General features: G+C 46.3%; 1 protein-coding gene across 2 annotated transcripts in view; it reads right to left on the reverse strand.

Annotated features, from left to right (window-relative positions):
• Window positions 1-892: 892 nt before the first annotated feature.
• The window catches only part of SORL1 (sortilin related receptor 1), a 53,447-nt gene continuing 36,055 nt past the window's right edge, over window positions 893-18,284 (reverse strand). For both annotated transcript variants that reach the window (XM_050983664.1, XM_050983663.1), the window contains exons 32-48: window positions 18,096-18,245; window positions 17,582-17,710; window positions 16,050-16,176; window positions 15,356-15,525; window positions 12,822-12,934; window positions 12,438-12,542; window positions 10,832-10,904; window positions 9,630-9,712; window positions 9,284-9,380; window positions 8,535-8,719; window positions 6,882-7,001; window positions 6,635-6,799; window positions 5,638-5,812; window positions 5,115-5,221; window positions 4,053-4,245; window positions 3,020-3,232; window positions 893-1,042 (exon numbers count right to left, since the gene is read on the reverse strand). In XM_050983664.1, the coding sequence (XP_050839621.1) occupies window positions 975-1,042; window positions 3,020-3,232; window positions 4,053-4,245; window positions 5,115-5,221; window positions 5,638-5,812; window positions 6,635-6,799; window positions 6,882-7,001; window positions 8,535-8,719; window positions 9,284-9,380; window positions 9,630-9,712; window positions 10,832-10,904; window positions 12,438-12,542; window positions 12,822-12,934; window positions 15,356-15,525; window positions 16,050-16,176; window positions 17,582-17,710; window positions 18,096-18,245 (2,273 nt within the window). In that variant the 3' untranslated portion in view covers window positions 893-974. The remainder of the gene's footprint in view (window positions 1,043-3,019; window positions 3,233-4,052; window positions 4,246-5,114; window positions 5,222-5,637; window positions 5,813-6,634; window positions 6,800-6,881; window positions 7,002-8,534; window positions 8,720-9,283; window positions 9,381-9,629; window positions 9,713-10,831; window positions 10,905-12,437; window positions 12,543-12,821; window positions 12,935-15,355; window positions 15,526-16,049; window positions 16,177-17,581; window positions 17,711-18,095; window positions 18,246-18,284) is intronic.

The following is an 18,284-nucleotide window of genomic DNA, read 5'->3' on the forward strand; positions in this document are numbered from 1 at the left end:
GAGGTTCCCCCTTCCATCCCACCACCGTGCTGGCATCTGAGGGAAGCTCCACGGGGGAGTGGTATCCTAAAAATACCTGGAAAATGAGTTTTAAGGTGCAAGTGGCAATTTTTTTGTTCCAGTGATGTGGTGGTTGTAAGCTCCAGATTAATTAAGCCCCGTGTGATGGGCAGGGGCAGCAGCAGGAGGGGTTTGGGCAGCACATCGTGGTCTGGGGATATTTCTGACTTCCCACAGCAGCAGGAAGCGAAAAGTCACCCCTAAAAAAAAGGTGCTGCTGTACTTTAGGATTGCTCAAAGATTGGGTCTTTAAAAGGGAGAAAAACTCAGTGAAAATGAGGGATTTTATTATCGTGGCAAGGACAGTGATGGGGATGCCAAGATAGGACTGCCCTGCAAGATAAAGTGGCACATGTTCTACACAAGAATGTGTACAATGTCTGACGACTCTGGAAATCTGTTCCTCAGCAGATTTCCCAATAAATTAACACAACAAAAATACTTTCATATAAAACAAAGTCCAAAGAATTAATTTTTTTTTTTTTTTTGTCCTAAAGTAAAAGCAAAACCTTCAGGGACTATATTATCTCTCTCTACATATATAATCTCCTGAATTTTTATTTTTTTTTAAATAAATTTATTCTCGTCTTAGAAAAATAAAATGAGTAGCCAATTTAGTCAACGGAAAATATCTCACAGACTTAAAAGCATGCCCAGCAAGCATAGCCTTGTAAGACTAAATTAATGTTAAATCAAAGCAATTTCTTACTCAACCAACCTAGTCTGCAATTCACAGTTGATTACTACAAAGTGTATTCTTAAAATTATTATTATTATTTTTTTCTTTTTTTTTTTTTTGGCCCATATAAAAATAACGTATTGCAACTCAAAGTGCATTTTTAAAATAAACAATCGACTATTTTTATCAAATAAAATATTTACACCATTTGGTTTTGTACAGTCAGAAATGAGCTTCAGGCGATGACCATGGGGACGTCGTCTGAAAATCCAGTTATCATTGGGGCTTCATCGTCCTCATCTCCTGCAAAACAAACCCAAAACAGAGCTGTTAGGGGCACTAAAAACATCTGGGGTTTATCCTCAGCACTTTAAAATCTGGTTTTAAGGGATTTACATTGGAAGGAGGAGTTTACTTCGATAAAAATATTGGTGGGGAAAACTTTGGGCAGTTGGGACTTGATGGTCTTGAAGGTCTTTTTCAAGTTTAACAACCCCATAATTCTGTGATTTGTACTCTGAGGGTAAATCCACAGAGGTTGTGATGCCAGAGTGGCTCAGACTGGGATAATGAATTAATTCTTGCCTTGATTTCACATCCTCAGTGTTTTTAAGTGATTTACCTTGGAAGGAGAGGTTTAATGTGATAAAAATGTTTGGTTGGGAAAAGTTTCCGTGGTTGGACTTGATGGTCCTACAGGTCTGTGCAACCTTAACTATTCTGTGATTCTGTGATTTGCACTCTGAGATCACATCCATAGAGATTGTGATGCCAGAGGGACTTGATGGTCCTACAGGTCTGTGCAACCTTAACTATTCTGTGATTCTGTGATTTGCACTCTGAGATCACATCCATAGAGATTGTGATGCCAGAGTGGCCCAAACCATGATAAAAGAAATAATTCTTGCCCTGATTTCACATCCTTAGTGTGTTTTTGAGTGATTTGCATTGGAAGGAGAGGTTTAATGTGATAAAAATGTTTGGTTGGGAAAAGTTTCGCTGTTTGGACTTGAAGATCTTTTCCAAGTTTGACAACTCTGTGATTTGCACTCTGAGATCACATCCATAGAGATTGTGCTGCCAGAGGGGCCCAAACCATGACAAAATAATTCATTCTTGCCTTGATTTCACATCCTCAGTGTGTTTTTAAGTGATTTAATTGGAAGGAGGGGTTTCATGTGATAAGAATATTTTGTTGGTAAAAATGTTGGCACTTGGACTTGAAGATCTTTTCCAAGTTTAACAACTCTGTAATTCTGTGATTTGCACTCTGAGATCAAACCCATCGAGACTGTGCTGCCAGTGGCCCAAACTGTGATAAAAGAATGAATTCTTGCCCTGATTTCACATCCTCAGTGTGTTTTTAAGTGATTTACATTGGAAGGAGAGGTTTAATGTGATAAAAATGTTTGGTTGGGAAAAGTTTTGGCGGTTGGACTTGATGGTCTTATAGGTCTGTGCAACCTTAACTATTCTGTGATTCTGTGATTTGCAGTCTTAGCTCAAATCCATAGAGATTGTGATGCCAGAGTGGCCCAAACCGTGATAAAAGAAATAATTCTTGCCCTGATTTCACATCCTTAGTGTGTTTTTGAGTGATTTGCATTGGAAGGAGAGGTTTAATCTGATAAAAATGTTTGGTTGGGAAGAATTTGGCACTTGGACTTGATCTTGAAGATCTTTTCCAAATTTAATGACTCTGGTGATTTGCACTCTGAGATCAGACCCATAGAGACTGTGCTGCCAGTGGCCCAAACCAAGTTAAGAATGAATTCTTGCCCTGATTTCACATCCTCAGTGTGGTTTTAAGCAATTTGCATCTAAAAAGAGGTTTAATTTGATAAAAACATTTGGTTGGGAAAACTTTTGGCACTTGATGATCTTGAAGACCTTTTCCAAGTGTAACAACCCTGTAATTCTGTGATTTGCACTCTGAGATCAAATCCATAGAGATTGTGATGCCAGAGTGGCCCAAACCATGATAAAAGAAATAATTCTTGCCCTGATTTCACATCCTCAGTGTGTTTTTGAGTGATTTACATTGGAAGGAGGGGTTTCATGTGATAAGAATATTTGGTTGGGAAGAATTTGGCACTTGGACTTGATCTTGAAGATCTTTTCCAAATTTAATGACTCTGGTGATTTGCACTCTGAGATCAAACCCATCGAGACCGTGCTGCCAGAGTGGCCCAAACCAAGATCAAGAACGAATTCTTGCCCCGATGTCACAGCCCCAGCGCTGTCCCCAGGTGCCACCAGGTGCCACCAGGGGCCACGTACCCAGATCATCCCCCGAGGAGAAGATGGCCGAGCCCAGGCGCGAGCTGTAGTGGCTGTTGGCGAAGGCGGTGAAGCTGCTCTGGAGCCTCCTGTGCCTCATGTAGAGCACCACAAAGCCAATGCCCAGGGTCACCAGCAGCAGGAACAGCACGGGCACCACGATGGCAGCCACGTCCGTGGCCTGGCCCGACCTGGTGGCTGAGGGGTCTTTACCTGGGGAGGGAGGGACACAAGGGCTGTTTTAGCACATCCCTGGGCACGAAATAAAACAACACAGGCGCTGGAACTGCAAGGTGAGGAGAGGGGAAAAGAAGGGAAGTTCAGTTCCTGCCTCCAGTTTTTATAGATTTTCAGTTGTGACAGTAGATTGGTGTGGTGGTGTTCCAGGGGTCCCAGGATGAGGGAAGAGATGAGAATCTTGACTCCATGTTTCAGAAGTTTATTATTTTATGATATATATTATATTATTTTATGATATATATTATATTTATTATCTTATGATATATATTATATTGAAAATTATATATTAAGACTATACTAAAAGAATAGAAAGGATTTCATCAGAAGGCTGGCAAGGAATAGAAAGGAATGATAATAAAATCTTGTGGCTGCTCACAGCCTCGACACAGGTGGGGCTGTCATTGGTCATTGAGTGAAAACAATTTCACATGCTGGTAAACAATCCTCCAGATCACATTCCAAAGCAGCAAAACATGGGGAAGGTGAAGCTCCTCAGGAGCTTCAGGAGAAAAGATCCTAACGAAAGGATTTTTCATAAAATATGTCTGTGACAGACTGGAGGATGAAATTCCCACCTCTCCAAACCAACAGTCCATCACATTTCTCCTCCTCCAGAGAGGAATGGTAAAAACAAAAATTATTTACAGAAAAGCGCAAAAGAAACTCCACTACAAGAACATAAACACAAGAAGGCTTACAAGAGCTTAGAAGAACAGGGCAGCACCTCCCTCAGGAATTTTTGAGGCTTCCCTGAGTGTTTTTTAAGGAGGATGAGGAGGGAATAGGGACTGACCTGTTCCCAGCTCGTCGTAGAGAAGCGTGGCTGGCTCCCCACACATCTGCCCCCCGTACAGGCACCGTGCCTGCACGCTGAACGAGTAGTTGTGGCCCATCTTCAGGTTGGACACCTTGAAGAAGTTCTCTGTGGTGTTGCCCAGGTAGGCTGTGATGTTCATCAAGCTGTCAAACATGTGGATCTCGTAGCCCTGGGGGAAACACAAACCCCGAGTCACTCAGCTGCAGAGGGAGGGATTGCTCCTTCCAAAGGGGCTTGGAAATTTGGTTTTCCTCCTGGATCTGGCTTTGGTGAACCCTTCTGGGCTGTCAGCTGGGAGGGAGCAAGGTGGAGCCTCCTCCAGGAAGCCCTGCTGGCGTGCACTGACCTTGGCCAGTTCAGGGAGGAGAGATTTCTCTGCCACCAAGGGACAGGATGAGAGGACACGGCCTCGAGCTGTGCCAGGGGAGGCTCAGGCTGGACATCAGGAAGGATTTCTTCATTAAAAGGGTTGGTCAACATTGGAAGGGCTGCCCAGGGAGGTTTGGAGTCCCCATGCCTGGGGGTGTTCAACAACTGGAGGTGGCACTCAGTGCTCTGGGCTGGGGGCAAGGAGGGGATTGGGCAGAGCTTGGACCCAATCTTGGAGAGTTTTCCAACCTTGATGACTCTGGTTGGGTTTGTCTGGTCACCTCTGTCCTTAGCACCCACCCCAGCCCACCAAACACAGAGTCAGGAGGGTGAAGATTTTCTTGGTGCAGCTTTCTCCCTGTCATTTTTCTTGACAGATTTTCTATCCAAGTCTGAAACAACTTTCAGACTTCCTGGCATGGCAGGGCAGTGTCCTCCTCCCAGTCCTTTCACACAGGGGACAATTGTCCTTTTCTAGCTGGCTAATTATGTTCCTAAAGGTGACTGATTGGATCTATCAGCTTCAGAGCCTCAGCCATGACATGAATTTTAGTGAGCCCTTCTAGAGGGCTCACCAAGGACAGGATGGATTTCAGAGCCTGTGAAAGGAGCCTTGCACTGACTCTGCTCCAGGATTTTCTGTAGGACAGCAGGCACAGCAAAACTTACCCGGCTTTCATTGAAATTGCTTTCCTTCAGGGCCAAACTCTTCCAGAAAAGCAGAATATGGTCGTTCTCAGTGATGATTTTTAAGGCATCTGGTGCAGACAGGGGGACTGCAAATGGGAAAAAGTGGCAGCAGGTGAGGTTGTAACACTGGTGGCACTTTCCTCTTACACCAATGGAGTAAATTCTGAAAGCTAGTGGGGTTTTCTAGGGATCAGCACAATGCTCTGCTTGGAAAAGGGATGTGCTGGAGGAGAGGCTGCAGGAGGAATTTCTCACTGGGAGGGCTGTGATGGTACTTGATGATGTGTACACAGCCCAACTGTGTCTTTCCCCTCTCCATTGACCAGGAGGAAAACACTGGGTACCACTTGAGAAGCTCCCTCTCCACTGCTGTTGTTTGGGGTGTAACCACCTCCCCTGGGAGGCCTCCCAAAACTGGGCTCTGCCTGTGGGAGAGGGCCAAGAGCTGCAGGAACATTCCTGCAGCCTCCAGGCAGCTCAGGATGGGTGGTGTGTCCCTCACCTGTGTTGATCTTCATGCTGGATTCCTTGCTCATGTTTCCCAGCTGGACAATCACGTGGTATTTCCCTCCTGGCTCCAGTTTCCTTATGGTGTACTCCACCGTGCTGTTCCGGCTTTTCACTTTGTAGATTTTATCTGTTTTCCTCACCAAATCTTTAACTGCCACGGCATAGAGCTGGAGGGAGAGGAAATGGATGGAAAAAAATCTAATTTTCCTGCAGAATTTCAGCTAAACAGTGTAGGACATTAGACAGGGCAGGTAAAATTTGCTCTAAACCAAGGCTGAGCTTTACAGAAAGCCTGGGGAGCAAAATTCCAAGCCTCTGTCTGGATCTCTGCCCATAATCAGCATTTACTGATACAGAAAATCAGCATTCACTGATACAGAAAATTACTGATACAGAAAATCAGCATTCACTGATACAGAACATGCAGATAGTGGAACAGATGAGAGCAGGAGGAAAAGCTCAGGTTGTATTTCTCGGTGAATCACAAGGATGCAATGCAACCCCCAGCCCTGTCAGAGTTTCCAGCTCTGCTGGGAAGGTTTATACCTCCAAAGCTTTGCTGTTAAAGTCTCTGGAGCAGAATGGGAGGGGAAAGCTTGCTGAGAAAATGACTGGCCTCCAATGGAGCGAGACCTGAGCGTATTCCAGCGTGGCAGAGAACAGAACTGGGCTTTGTTGAGGCAGGAGGCTGCCCCAGCCCAGCCTTACCCTCCCGGGCAGAGCCAAAGCCCAGAAAGGTGTTTTGGAACATGCCCAGGGCTGTTTTTAGATTGGACAGCCACAGATATCCCAGACCTGGCTCTTTTTAAATGTTACACTCCTGAGCTGGGAGGAAACCAAGACGTCGGAGGCGTCCGCGCTTTGACGACGATTTTATGCGGAGCATAGACCTGACCTCAGGCTTTCTCCAGCAGCAGAAAGGCGAGGCTCTGCGTTTGGGGCAGGATTTTGTGTGCACAGGGCCAGGAGGAGGCTCTGTGAGGGGTTACCATGTCCTGGTCGGGTGAGTCGTAGGGCGATTCCCACTTGATGACGGCGAAGGTCTTGCCGGTGCGCACGGCGTGCAGGTGGCGCGGCGGCAGCCGGTTATCCGGTATCATCTTCACCACCACGGAGTCAGAGGGGGGCCCTTGGTAGGGAGACACCACCCGCACCTGGGAGGGAGGCACGGAGGTCAGGGCAGTGTCCTGGGGGAGCCAGGGGAAGGGCAGGGGGCAGAGGAGGAGGGGAGCCCACCAGGAACAGGTACTGCTCGTCGCGCTGCACCAGCACCGTGGCGTTGTGGGCGCTGGTGGTGCTGTTGTGGGGGCTCCTGTACAGCTCCAGGAAGGACGTGGCGTAGAAAATTCCATAGATCTGAGGAGGAAAAGCGCGGCAGGGATTGGCACAGCCCACAGCATCCACTGGCTGCTGTGGGAAATGGATTTGTAGGAAATTCTCCGAGTCTGACAGGAGGCTTACGTGGCGCGTATCTGTGTGTAAACTTTGAGATAAGAAATGTTGGCTCAGAAATGTCACGGGATAGGATGGATGTGGTTGGGAGAGAAATTGAATATCTAGAAATAGATATCGTTGAGAGAGAAATGGAACTAGAAACAGACATTGTTGGGAGAGAAATGGAACTAGAAACAGACATTGTTGGGAGAGAAATGGAGCTAGAAACAGACATTGTTGGGAGAGAAATGGAGCTAGAAACAGACATTGTTGGGAGAGAAATGGAGCTAGAAACAGATATTGTTGGGAGAGAAATGGAACTAGAAACAGACATTGTTGGGAGAGAAATGGAACTAGAAACAGATATTGTTGGGAGAGAAATGGAGCTAGAAACAGACATTGTTGGGAGAGAAATGGAGCTAGAAACAGATATTGTTGGGAGAGAAATGGAGCTAGAAACAGATATTGTTGGGAGAGAAATGGAGCTAGAAACAGACATTGTTGGGAGAGAAATGGAACTAGAAACAGACATTGTTGGGAGAGAAATGGAGCTGGAAACAGACATTGTTGGGAGAGAAATGGAGCTGGAAACAGACATTGTTGGGAGAGAAATGGAGCTAGAAACAGACTGTTGAGAGAGAAATGGAGCTGGAAACAAGTTTTAAAGGATGGTTTTATATATAAGACTAAAAACTTAGGAGAAATGTTGACTTAGAAATGTTGTGGAATAGGACAGATACTGTTGAGAGAGAAATGGAGCTAGAAAAAGATCTTGTTGGGAGAGAAATGGAACTAGAAACAGATTTTGCTGAGAGAGAAATGGAGCTAGAAACAAGTTTTAAAAGATGGTTTTGTACATAAGATTGGATACTTTGGAGAAATAGAACTATGAAGGATGTGCTGTAGTTGGATTTACCAGGGGTAATTTTAGATTATTGGTTTTAAGGTATTTACAGTATGGTGTGGTAAAAGTTGATAGGTTAATAAACACTTATAATCTATTGTAATTAGGAAAAAGACTTCTGTCAGACTTTAAGAATTTTCTACAAATCCATTTCCCACTTGCTGTCAGTTTTAGGGGATGAAGCAAAGACCCTTTTCCCTCTGGCCCCTTTTTCCTGCTTTTCCCTCTGTCTGGCCCAAGTTTAGTCTGCCCACTTCCCTTTGAACTCCCAACCCAAACCCCCTGAGCTCGGCTCAGGTGACAGCAGTTGATTCAAAGGCTGCTGGAGCATTGTGCTGTCTGTGTTTGAGCCACTCCTCACTGCAGCAAACAGACCAGCAGCCTTTGCTTCTGTTTAAAAGGCAGGAGGTTCTTTCGCTCAATATCCCCAAAATTTTCAGGGCTTTGGAATTCAATGCAAACAAATTCTCCTGCTTTCAGGGGTTTGTGTGCTGCTCTGAGGCTCTGAGCTGGAGCCCAGGGTGGCTCTGAGGGAAGGGTTGGTGCCTTACCACATTCCTGGGGCCAGTCCAGCTGCATTCCACGGCCGTCTGGTTGATGGCCTTGGCCTTGAGGCTTGGGGACACGGGCCTTGTGCCACTGGTCACCACGTGCACAAAGGACAGAGGGCTGTCCCCCAGCTCTGTCTTAGCCCAAGCAGAAATTTCGTAGGGGGTGTGTGCTGTCAGATTGGCCACTGAGCGAGAAGAGAAAGGGGCACTGTTAGGTGAGGCACAGCTAGGGCAGGGTGGGAGCACAGGGGAAGGGTCAGCATCACAAACAGACAGGAGCCTGCCTCTCCTGGGCTGTGCTCTCATGACTTTGCAGTAATTTCCTTTATACAGAAGCACCTGAGAATCTGGAATCCAACCCAGCCTTGCTTTTCTGTGCCTGGATGGTTTCACACATCCACACTGAGATTTTCCCAAACCAGAAATGTGATTAACAGGGACATGTGTTGTGTGCAAGCCCGAGAAATCCTTGTTCTGTTTCTGCTCCCTTAGGCAGATTAAAATGGAACAACAAACAAAACCCCATGAGAAAGGACTAGTGCAGCTCTGGGGGTAAATCCCAAATCTGCTTGAAATCTCCAGGTCCTCAGAACAGGGAATTTGCTGCTTTGTCCTGTCCAGATTTAAACAGGATTGTTTAAACAGAACTACTAGCAGCAAAAAAGAAATAAAACAATCCTATAACCTCTCATCAATCCTTCTGCTTGGTGTTGACCAAAGCAAAGCTTTCGATTTTGAGCAGAATTTACCTTTTTGGATGGACTTTTCCCCTTCTATGACCAGAGTCCTTTTTTCCTGCCTGTGGCTATCAAATGTCCAGTAGATGTTGACCACGTAGCCACTGACCTGTCAAGCCCAAGGACACAGAGCCATCAGCTCAGCTGATGCACACAGGGAACCAGGGCTGCTGTCAGACCCCTGACAGTCCTTGCATTGTATTTTCCATCCCAATTAAGAGCCCCGGGGCAGTTTGGGAGCAGGAAGAAATGATTTGGCACGCAATAACTGGTAATTGCAATGCTTCAGTGGGAGACAGCTTCTCCCAGCCACTATTCACCACTTCCCCAGCTCAGATGGAAGGGGAAAAACTCTTACCTTGATATTTGTGGTCATTTTTAGGCTGAAAGTTATGGAGTCATCACTGTAGCTCTCAATGTGGATGACAGGGGGAGGAATGACTGGGAGGAAGGAGAGAAAAGACCTGTTAGTACAGCACAAAGAAATAAAAATATTTCTTGAGAGGGGAGAGAGATAAAATACAGCTTTTTGTGTGAACACCCAGCTCCCAGGACAGGACAGGACAGCCCAACCTTGCCTACGCCATGTCCCCCTCCAAGGAGACACTGGCATCATTTTTAACTCCAGCACCTAAAGCTGCTTTATCTGTGCCCTGCTCAGTGCAGGCTGGAGCTGGAGGGCTCTGGGCAAAGGGATTTCCCTCGGAACTCAGCGGGGAGAGCTCCTCTCCCAGGAACAGCTCCTGCCCTTCCGAGGAGCTGCTGAGGGAGATCAGGAGCTGTCAGTGCCAAACCCACAGGCAGAGCTGTGTCTGTTCTTTCTGCCTCTGTTTTTCTAACATCAGGTGATTCACCTTATCTGAATCCTGCACTTTGAGTAGCCTGGTGCTTTCTTTCCCTCCTTTCATCTGACAAATTAGCAGAAAATTTTGATGCAGGGACATAAGTTTCGATGAAAAACTTGGCATGAATACAAACGACTTCAAAAGGCTTTTATTAAAATAAGAAAAAAACAGCAAAACCCAGGTTGGGAAGGAAATTATTTACTGTGCTGTTTGAATTTATCTGCTGTCAGACTGTGATGGTTGTGATAGTTCTTGGGAGCTGTGGTTGTTTTTTATGGACTAAACCTGCAGGAGGAGCCACAATAATTGTGACCTAACAGGGAGAAGGATGAGCCAGTGAGAGTGATGGAGTTGGCAATTTCTTGTCTATCTGGAGGCAGAATTTGGCCTACAAAAGTCTGAGGGAATCTGTCTGCAGCCTGGGAGAGAGGGGACAGGCTCTTGCTCAGTTCCAGGGCAGCACACCCACCCCCTGTGCCACAGAGCTCAGAGGAAGAGGCAGTGACCCCTCCAGAGATGCCACCGAACTCTGAGGCAGCTCAGGATGAGTGAAAAATTCCCTTTTTACAGGTCACTTTGAACAGCAAAGCTGTCAAAGGCTTGGCAGGGAGAATAAAGGCCGGGGAGGTGGCTCTGGATGCTGCTGCTGATGTTTCAGGCTGCTCCTCTGCCTCGTGGTCACCTTCTCTGAGCTGACCCAAACAACAACATTTACCTTTGCCTCTGACCGTGGTTATGGACTTGGATTCACTCCAGTTTCCCACCCCTCGGCTGGTTACTGCAGCAACCTTTGGAAACCAGAGGGAGAGGGAGCATGAGCAACATTTTTACAGTGCAAACAGAGAGGGGAGGTGAGAGCAAGGTTACAGACCTGGAAAAGGGCTTGGGAGCAAACAAAAGCTTAATTACTTGGCAATAAAATGCTTAATGCAGAGATAAAGCCGACTGCTTAAAGTCAATTAAAGGAATCTAAGAGGAGGGAGGTGCAGCCTCTTTGCAGATAACTGCTCTCTGATGGGATCTTTGAGGAGCCCATCGAGATCAGGATCTCCACGGGCCATCAAGGAGGTGAGAGCCACGCCAGGGAAGAACAGGCAAGCCCTGAAATACTTCCAAGGATTTATCTGGGGATGGGTTATATGGGGAAGGAATACCATGGGAAGAAAGCCTCCAACCAGCTGTGAGAATAACAGGGGTTTGGAGGAGGGGGTTGATCCCCCCTGGCAGTGAACCCCCCCAGGAGCTCAGGAGGATGGACAATGGCAAAGCACTCATTTCCCAGGGCTCACTGTGCAGACTTTCATTTCCTTTTCTTATTACTTCTGTCTATAATTCCCCAGCCTCTCCCCTGTGCAGACATTCCCCACAGGCAGATCTGCTGCTTTTCCCACTGACACACCAAGGACCAAATTTATCTCTGGCCCACATCCAGTGCAATTGCAGTGACATTGGAATGGGCAATTAGCAGGGAGGGCTTTGTAATCCAGCCTGGCCTTGTGGGACAGAGGAGCAAATCAAGGGCCTTGGAACTATAGACATCAGCAGTGCTGGTGTGGGTTGGCATTAAAGGGCAGGGCTTGAACAAGATGGGTTTTTAACAAAATATTTTTTTAGCAAGTTTTTGGCTGTGCAGGAGTTAAGCCACTCAGGAATGAGAGCTCACTTAGAGGGAGCTTTGGAAATACTCTGAGAGAGCTTTGGAAATACTCAGAGAGAGCTTTGGAAATACTCTGAGAGAGCTTTGGAAATACTCAGAGAGAGCTTTGGAAATACTCTGAGAGAGCTTCGGAAATACTCTGAGAGAACTTTGGAAATACTCTGAGAGAACTTTGGAAATACTCAGAGAGAACTTTGGAAATACTCACTCTGGATGAGAGCTTACTTAGAGGGAGCTTTGGAAATATTCACTCTGAGAGGGAGCTTTGGAAATACTCAGAGAGGGAGCTTTAGAAATATTCACTCTGAGATCAGAGAGTTTTGGAAATACTATGAGAGAGCTTTGGAAATACTCAATCTAAAAGGGAGCTTTGGAAATACTCAGAGAGAGCTTTGGAAATACTCTGAGAGGGAGCTTTGGAAATATTCAGAACTTTGGAAATACTCAGAGAGAACTTTGGAAGTACTCACTCTGGATGAGAGCTTACTTAGAGGGAGCTTTGGAAATACTCAGTCTGAAAGTGAGCTTTGGAAATACTCACTCTGAGATCAGAGAGCTTTGGAAATACTCAGAGAGAGCTTTGGAAATACTCTGAGAGGGAGCTTTGGAAATACTCAGAGAGAGCTTTGGAAATACTCTGAGAGGGAGCTTTGGAAATACTCACTCTGACTGTGTAGAGAGTGTTGACCTGCAAGTTCTTGATCTCCGTGTAGTTCTTGGTGGTTCTGAGGGATGACCACTCCTTGGATCCACTGCTGCTGTATTCCACCTAGGAGCACCAAAACAAGGCGTGAGGGCTCAAAAATGCCACAGGCCAGCAGGTCCCTCTGGGACAAAATGCCAGCAGAAAGAAGCACGGCGTCTCGGAAAGGGAGAAATTAACAACTCCAGGGCTGTGGTGCTGCCTACAGCTTTCTTCTTCCAACCTGCCTGATGCTCCCAGCAGATTTCCTCCCCAAAATATCCCACTGCAGGCCCACCCCCCACAGCTGGCTGTGTGCTGGTGTCCCCGTGGCAGGGAGCTGGGCTCAGGGCCAGCAGGACTCACGATGAATTCCCGGATGAGGCCGTGGGCGTTCACCGGGGGACTCCACCAGCCCATCACCACCCCCTCAGCTTCTTCCTTCAGGGACAGCTGGAGGTTCAGGGGAGCATCTGGTACTGGGGAGAGAAAGAGAAATATCAGGGCCACTCACCGTGGTGGGCCCAGAGCGTGCAGGGGAATGAGGCATCTCCCTGAAAAACCGGGACAAAGGGGTGGACGGCCCTTTCTCCCAGTCCAGAACAATTCTAGTTCTGGAATGTTCTGCCCGGGGAGGTGGTGGGGTCACCATCCCTGGGTGTGTTTAACACAGCCTGGATGTGGCACTGGGGGCCAGGGTTGAGTTGAGGGGTTGGGTGTGGGAGAGTTAGGGATTGCGGCCGAAAGAACTTGGGCTGTTACGGGTAGACAGGAAGACCCCTCCTCACCTTCAGTCTGACCTTGGCTACCTGGCCACACCCAGGACAGGGCCAAAGGAAGTGACACAGACTGCCCAAGCCATAAATACCCCTGAAACCTTTGAATAAACGCCATTTGCTATCCACCATATTGGTGTCTGCAGCATGTGGACCGAGTGACCCTGTCTTTGGGTCACCGTGCCGGACCCCAGAACCAGGTCGCCTTGCAGGGAACTGCAACAGTTGGGGCTGGGTTGGATTTGATGATCTTGAAGCTCTCTTCCAAGCCAGGGATTCTGTGAGTTCTGGGAATTCCCAAGACCCTTTTTGTTCATAGCAGGGATTTCTCTATTTTTCAGCCCTCTGGCATTCACGTTCTCTGAAAAAATTTCTTGGCCCAGGATTTATCTCCTGGGAAGCGGAGAAGCCTCAGAGAAAAGGAAAACAATTCTTATCTCATTGCTTCTCCTGTGCTGTGCTCATGTGGACTGGGTTTGGAGATTGTTCACCCCCAGGTGACTGTTCCATTGGATTTCTGCTGGGAGTTGTTTTGACTCTTTGGCCAATTGGGGCCGAGCTGTGTGGAGACTCTGGAGAGAGTCTCGAGTTTTCATTATTATCTTTTTAGCCTTCAGTATCTTTTCTGTTTTCTTTAGTATAGTTTAGTTTAGTTTACTATATTCTTAATATAGTATTATAAATATAGTATACTATTTTATATTATTAATAATATCATAATTATATATCACATATACTGTGATATATAATTATAATATTATATCATTAATAATATATATAATACATATAATATATTAATTGTATTATAGTATAATATAGTATTCTGAGAACATGGAGACATATATTATGAGAACATAATATAGTACTATAAATACAGTATTATTAGTATTAAAGTAGAATATATTAATAGTATATATAATAATACAATATAATTAATATATTGTAATAGATGGAATAACTATATTAATTATATTACTATTAATAATATAATATATATAATATATGTATATATATGTAATATATATACAATATTTTAATAGTATTATAGTATTATATAGTATTCTGAGGACATGGAGACAGGAGAACAGAATATAGTATTATAAATATAGTATTATAGTATTAGAATAGAATATCTTAATAGTATATATAATATATTATTAATGATAATATAATTAATATATTGTAATAAATGTAATAATTATATTACTTATATTAATTATATTAATGATATAATATATTGTATATATATGTAATATATATGCAAAATAGTTATAGTATTACAGTAGAATATATTAATAGTATATATTCTATATTATTAATAATATAATATAATTAATATACTGTAATATATGTGATAATTATATTAATTATATTAATAATAATAAAATACATGATATATTTTGTATATATGTAATATATATACAATATATTAATAGTATTATAGTATAATATACTATTCTGAGAACAGGGAGTCAGATGCATCATTCCTGCCTGGTCAGGGCATTCCCTGCTAATACAATTCAGCCCAAATTCAGCCCAAATCCATCCAATCCAGCCCAAATCCATCCAATCCAGCCCAAATCAATACAATCCAGCCCAAATCCATCCAGTCCAGCCCAAATTCAGCCCAAATCAATACAATCCAGCCCAAATCTATCCAGTCCAGCCCAAATCCATCCAATCCAGCCCAAATCCATCCAATCCAGCCCAAATCCATCCAATCCAGCCCAAATCCATCCAATACAGCCCAAATCCATCCAATCCAGCCCAAATCCAGCCCAAATCCATCCAATCCAGCCCAAATTCAGCCCAAATCAATACAATCCAGCCCAAATCCATCCAATCCAGCCCAAATCCATCCAATCCAGCCCAAATCAATACAATCCAGCCCAAATTCAGCCCAAATCCATCCAATCCAGCCCAAATTCAGCCCAAATCCATCCAATCCAGCCCAAACCCATCCAATCCAGCCCAAATCCATCCAATCCAGCCCAAATTCAGCCCAAATCCATCCAATCCAGCCCAAACCCATCCAATCCAGCCCAAATCCATCCAATCCAACCCAAACCCATCCAATCCAGCCCAAATCTGGCAGGCTCTGGTGGCAGCAGCAGCTGTGCTTACGTCCTTCGGGCGCCCGCAGCGTGATGAAGTCGTTGGTGTTGTAGACCCTGCTCAGACACTGCACCTGCACCTTCACCTGGTAGCTGCAGTCGGGCTTGAGGACTTTCAGCACGCTGTTGGTTTTGTTGCTGTGGGTCTCCAGGATCTTCCAGATACTCTCCCCAACCATCCTGAGGGATGGAGCCACACACCTCCAGTCAGGATGGGCTTTTTTAGCACAGGACACAGGGATTGTCCCAAAAATGGAACCATTTTAAAAGGCTGCTGCTCATCTGGTAGTGCCACACCAGCAATCTTGAACAGATGCTGCTGGAAAGCCTGAACTAACCATGGCTTGGTGACTTATAAGCCCCTGAGCTTTTCTGTAATTCTTGTGCTCAAATTTATTACCTTTGTTCTTGTTCTTAATGGTCCCACAAAGACAAGGCATGAGTGGAAAAAACAATGAACATCACAACTTTACTGTCTGAGTACATGGTCAAGGAGGAAACCAGTGCAGTTTGTCCAAATCCCCTCTGGGTGCACCTATTTTGTGTCTCTTGCTACCAAACATTAAATTTTCCAAGCAGAACTTGATTAAGGAGCTCTGAATGTTCCAGGCCTGATTCTGTGCGGTTCTCTGCAGTAAATACAGGCACACCTGTGCCCATGCTTGTCCTCTTTACCTGCCACAGAGCAGGGGGGGATGATGTACCTGTAGTAGATGTTGTAGACACAGGAGGTCGAGGACATCCTTTTTGGCCGAGCCCACGTCAGGGTGACATCACCAGAGAAATCAGCTGTCCACTGAAGGTTCTGGACCTTGTACACGATTGTGTCATCTGGGCAGAGGATGGGAAAAGTGAATTTACTGCAGGGAAACAAGCCCTGTGCCCAGGAGAGAAACAGGAGCTTGGTTTGGAACACCAACAACAGGGGAGGCAGCACTGACTGAAGGGGTGTCACTTAAATGAGATGTGTGGTTGATCAGACTGGGCTCACAGAGGGCAGCTCAGAGCAGGGATTTACCCCTGGTGCTCTGAGTTCTACCCAAAATATTTCCTGCTGCATCAGGCAACCGTCCCCTTCCCCCTAAGGAAAGATAAAGTGTGGCTGTTGATGAAATAACTGGGAATTTTGGAATTGTGTGAGTGCACACTGCTCAGTGTCACCCTTCTCCAGCAGTGATCAGTCTGTGCTGTCCCTGTCACCACTCTTTGTGTGATTTTCTTTATCACATCTTGTGCTCAGCAGCAGGACCAAGCAAAGGCTGGTAATTCAGGTTTGGGGCTTGCCTGGACAAAAACTCTGTGGCTGAATCACTACCTGACCTTCTCAGAGGCATTTAGGGGATAAAAGCACCCTGGAACCCAATCCTGGCAGGGCTGGGGGTGGGAGGTGCTGATCTGAAATGCCCCAAATCCGTGCTCTGCTCCCACCAGGCACTCCCTGCTCTCTCTCTCTCTGTGCCCAAATCCCTCTCTCTTTGGAGCCCAAATCTGCTGTGGTTTGGCTCAGCTTTGGTGCAGAACAGAAACCAAGCAGAGCAGGGGCGAATTGGTGCTGTTCTGCTTTCCCTAAACAGCTGGAACTGAATCCAGCAGGAATGTGGGCCATGGACAGCATGGCAAGGCAATTTTTCCAAGGGAAAAGAACTGGTTTTCCCTTGATGTTGCAGCTGAGTTGTGCATCTCAGCAGCTCCTTCCCCCTCCCCTGAACCTGCTAGCCTCTCCCAATCAATATTTAATTAAAGAACTAAACCTGATTGATGCCCAGCCCCCCCAGCAGTTCGGTGGGGGAGCTGCTGAAGCTCATGGCTGGCTGGAGGCAGTGATCAATGCCAGGGTGGGCTCTGTCCCTCTGCCCCCACAGGGCCACCAAGGGCCAGCCAGGGATGGCAGCAGGGCACGTGCCATGTCCCCAGGGTCACCTTGCAAAGCAGGGCAGAGCGGGAGACTCATTTCACCTGTGGGCTGTGTAAAATAGCCAACTTTGCTCCTATCCATCCTAAAATGATGATTTTTTTTTTTTTTTTCCTGTGTCTGAGGCTGCTGGAAGACAAATTGTCAGTGCAGAAGCTGCTGAGAAGTTTGTCCCAGCTGGTGATAAATGGCTGAGGAGGGAGCTTGGACAATTGAGCAGAAGCAGATAAATCAAGGATGTTTTGGGAGGGCGAGGTCACAGAGCCAGGAGAGCAAATCTGTGTGCTGACAGGGAGTGAGGGATGGCAGGGGGCTGCTGCTCACCTGTGCAGTTCCTCTCATCACTGCTGTCTGAGCAGTCCAGGTACCCATCACAGCGCTCCGTCAGCAGGATGCAGGCCTCCCCATCCTCACACCTGAAGCCACTGGGGCAGGACAGGCTGCTTGGAGTGGCTGAAAGAGGCAGAACAGTTCAGGACTGGAGGCAGGGAAGTTCCCTCGGCAGCACTGGAATGTTTGCAGGTGGCTGCATGTCAGGGATGGAGCTCAGGCTGATGTGTCACCTCTGGGGTGTCTCCTTCTGGCTGCACCTTCAGGAGAACCTGGAGCTCATCCCATGAGAAACAACAACTGGGCTTTAATGGGAATTGCACCACTTGGGCTTTTTATCCTTTATATTTTATTTTTTTTTTCTGTAAAGGCTTTCTGTTTTCTGTAAAGGATTTTTTCCTGCAGGGATTTCCCCAGCAATCAAAGCCTCCTCAGAGGCTTCCCCGCCCTCACAAGGAGCTCCCCAGGGGAAAGCTCCAGGTGTGACCCTGTCCCTGCCCACACTCACGGCAGTTCCGCTCGTCGGTGCCATCCTGGCAGTCCCTGACTCCATCACACCTCTTCCAGTTGGGAATGCACTTGTGCAGCTGCTGGCACTCGAACTCGAAGCGGCTGCAGCGCCCCGGGAGCGCCGGAGACGTGGCTGTCACGTTGGGTCCTGCACACAGAGAGAGGCAGGAGAGCACCAGGGCTGGCA

The sequence above is a fragment of the Serinus canaria genome, chromosome 24 (genome assembly GCF_022539315.1).
Source record: "Serinus canaria isolate serCan28SL12 chromosome 24, serCan2020, whole genome shotgun sequence".
Taxonomy (NCBI): domain Eukaryota; kingdom Metazoa; phylum Chordata; class Aves; order Passeriformes; family Fringillidae; genus Serinus; species Serinus canaria.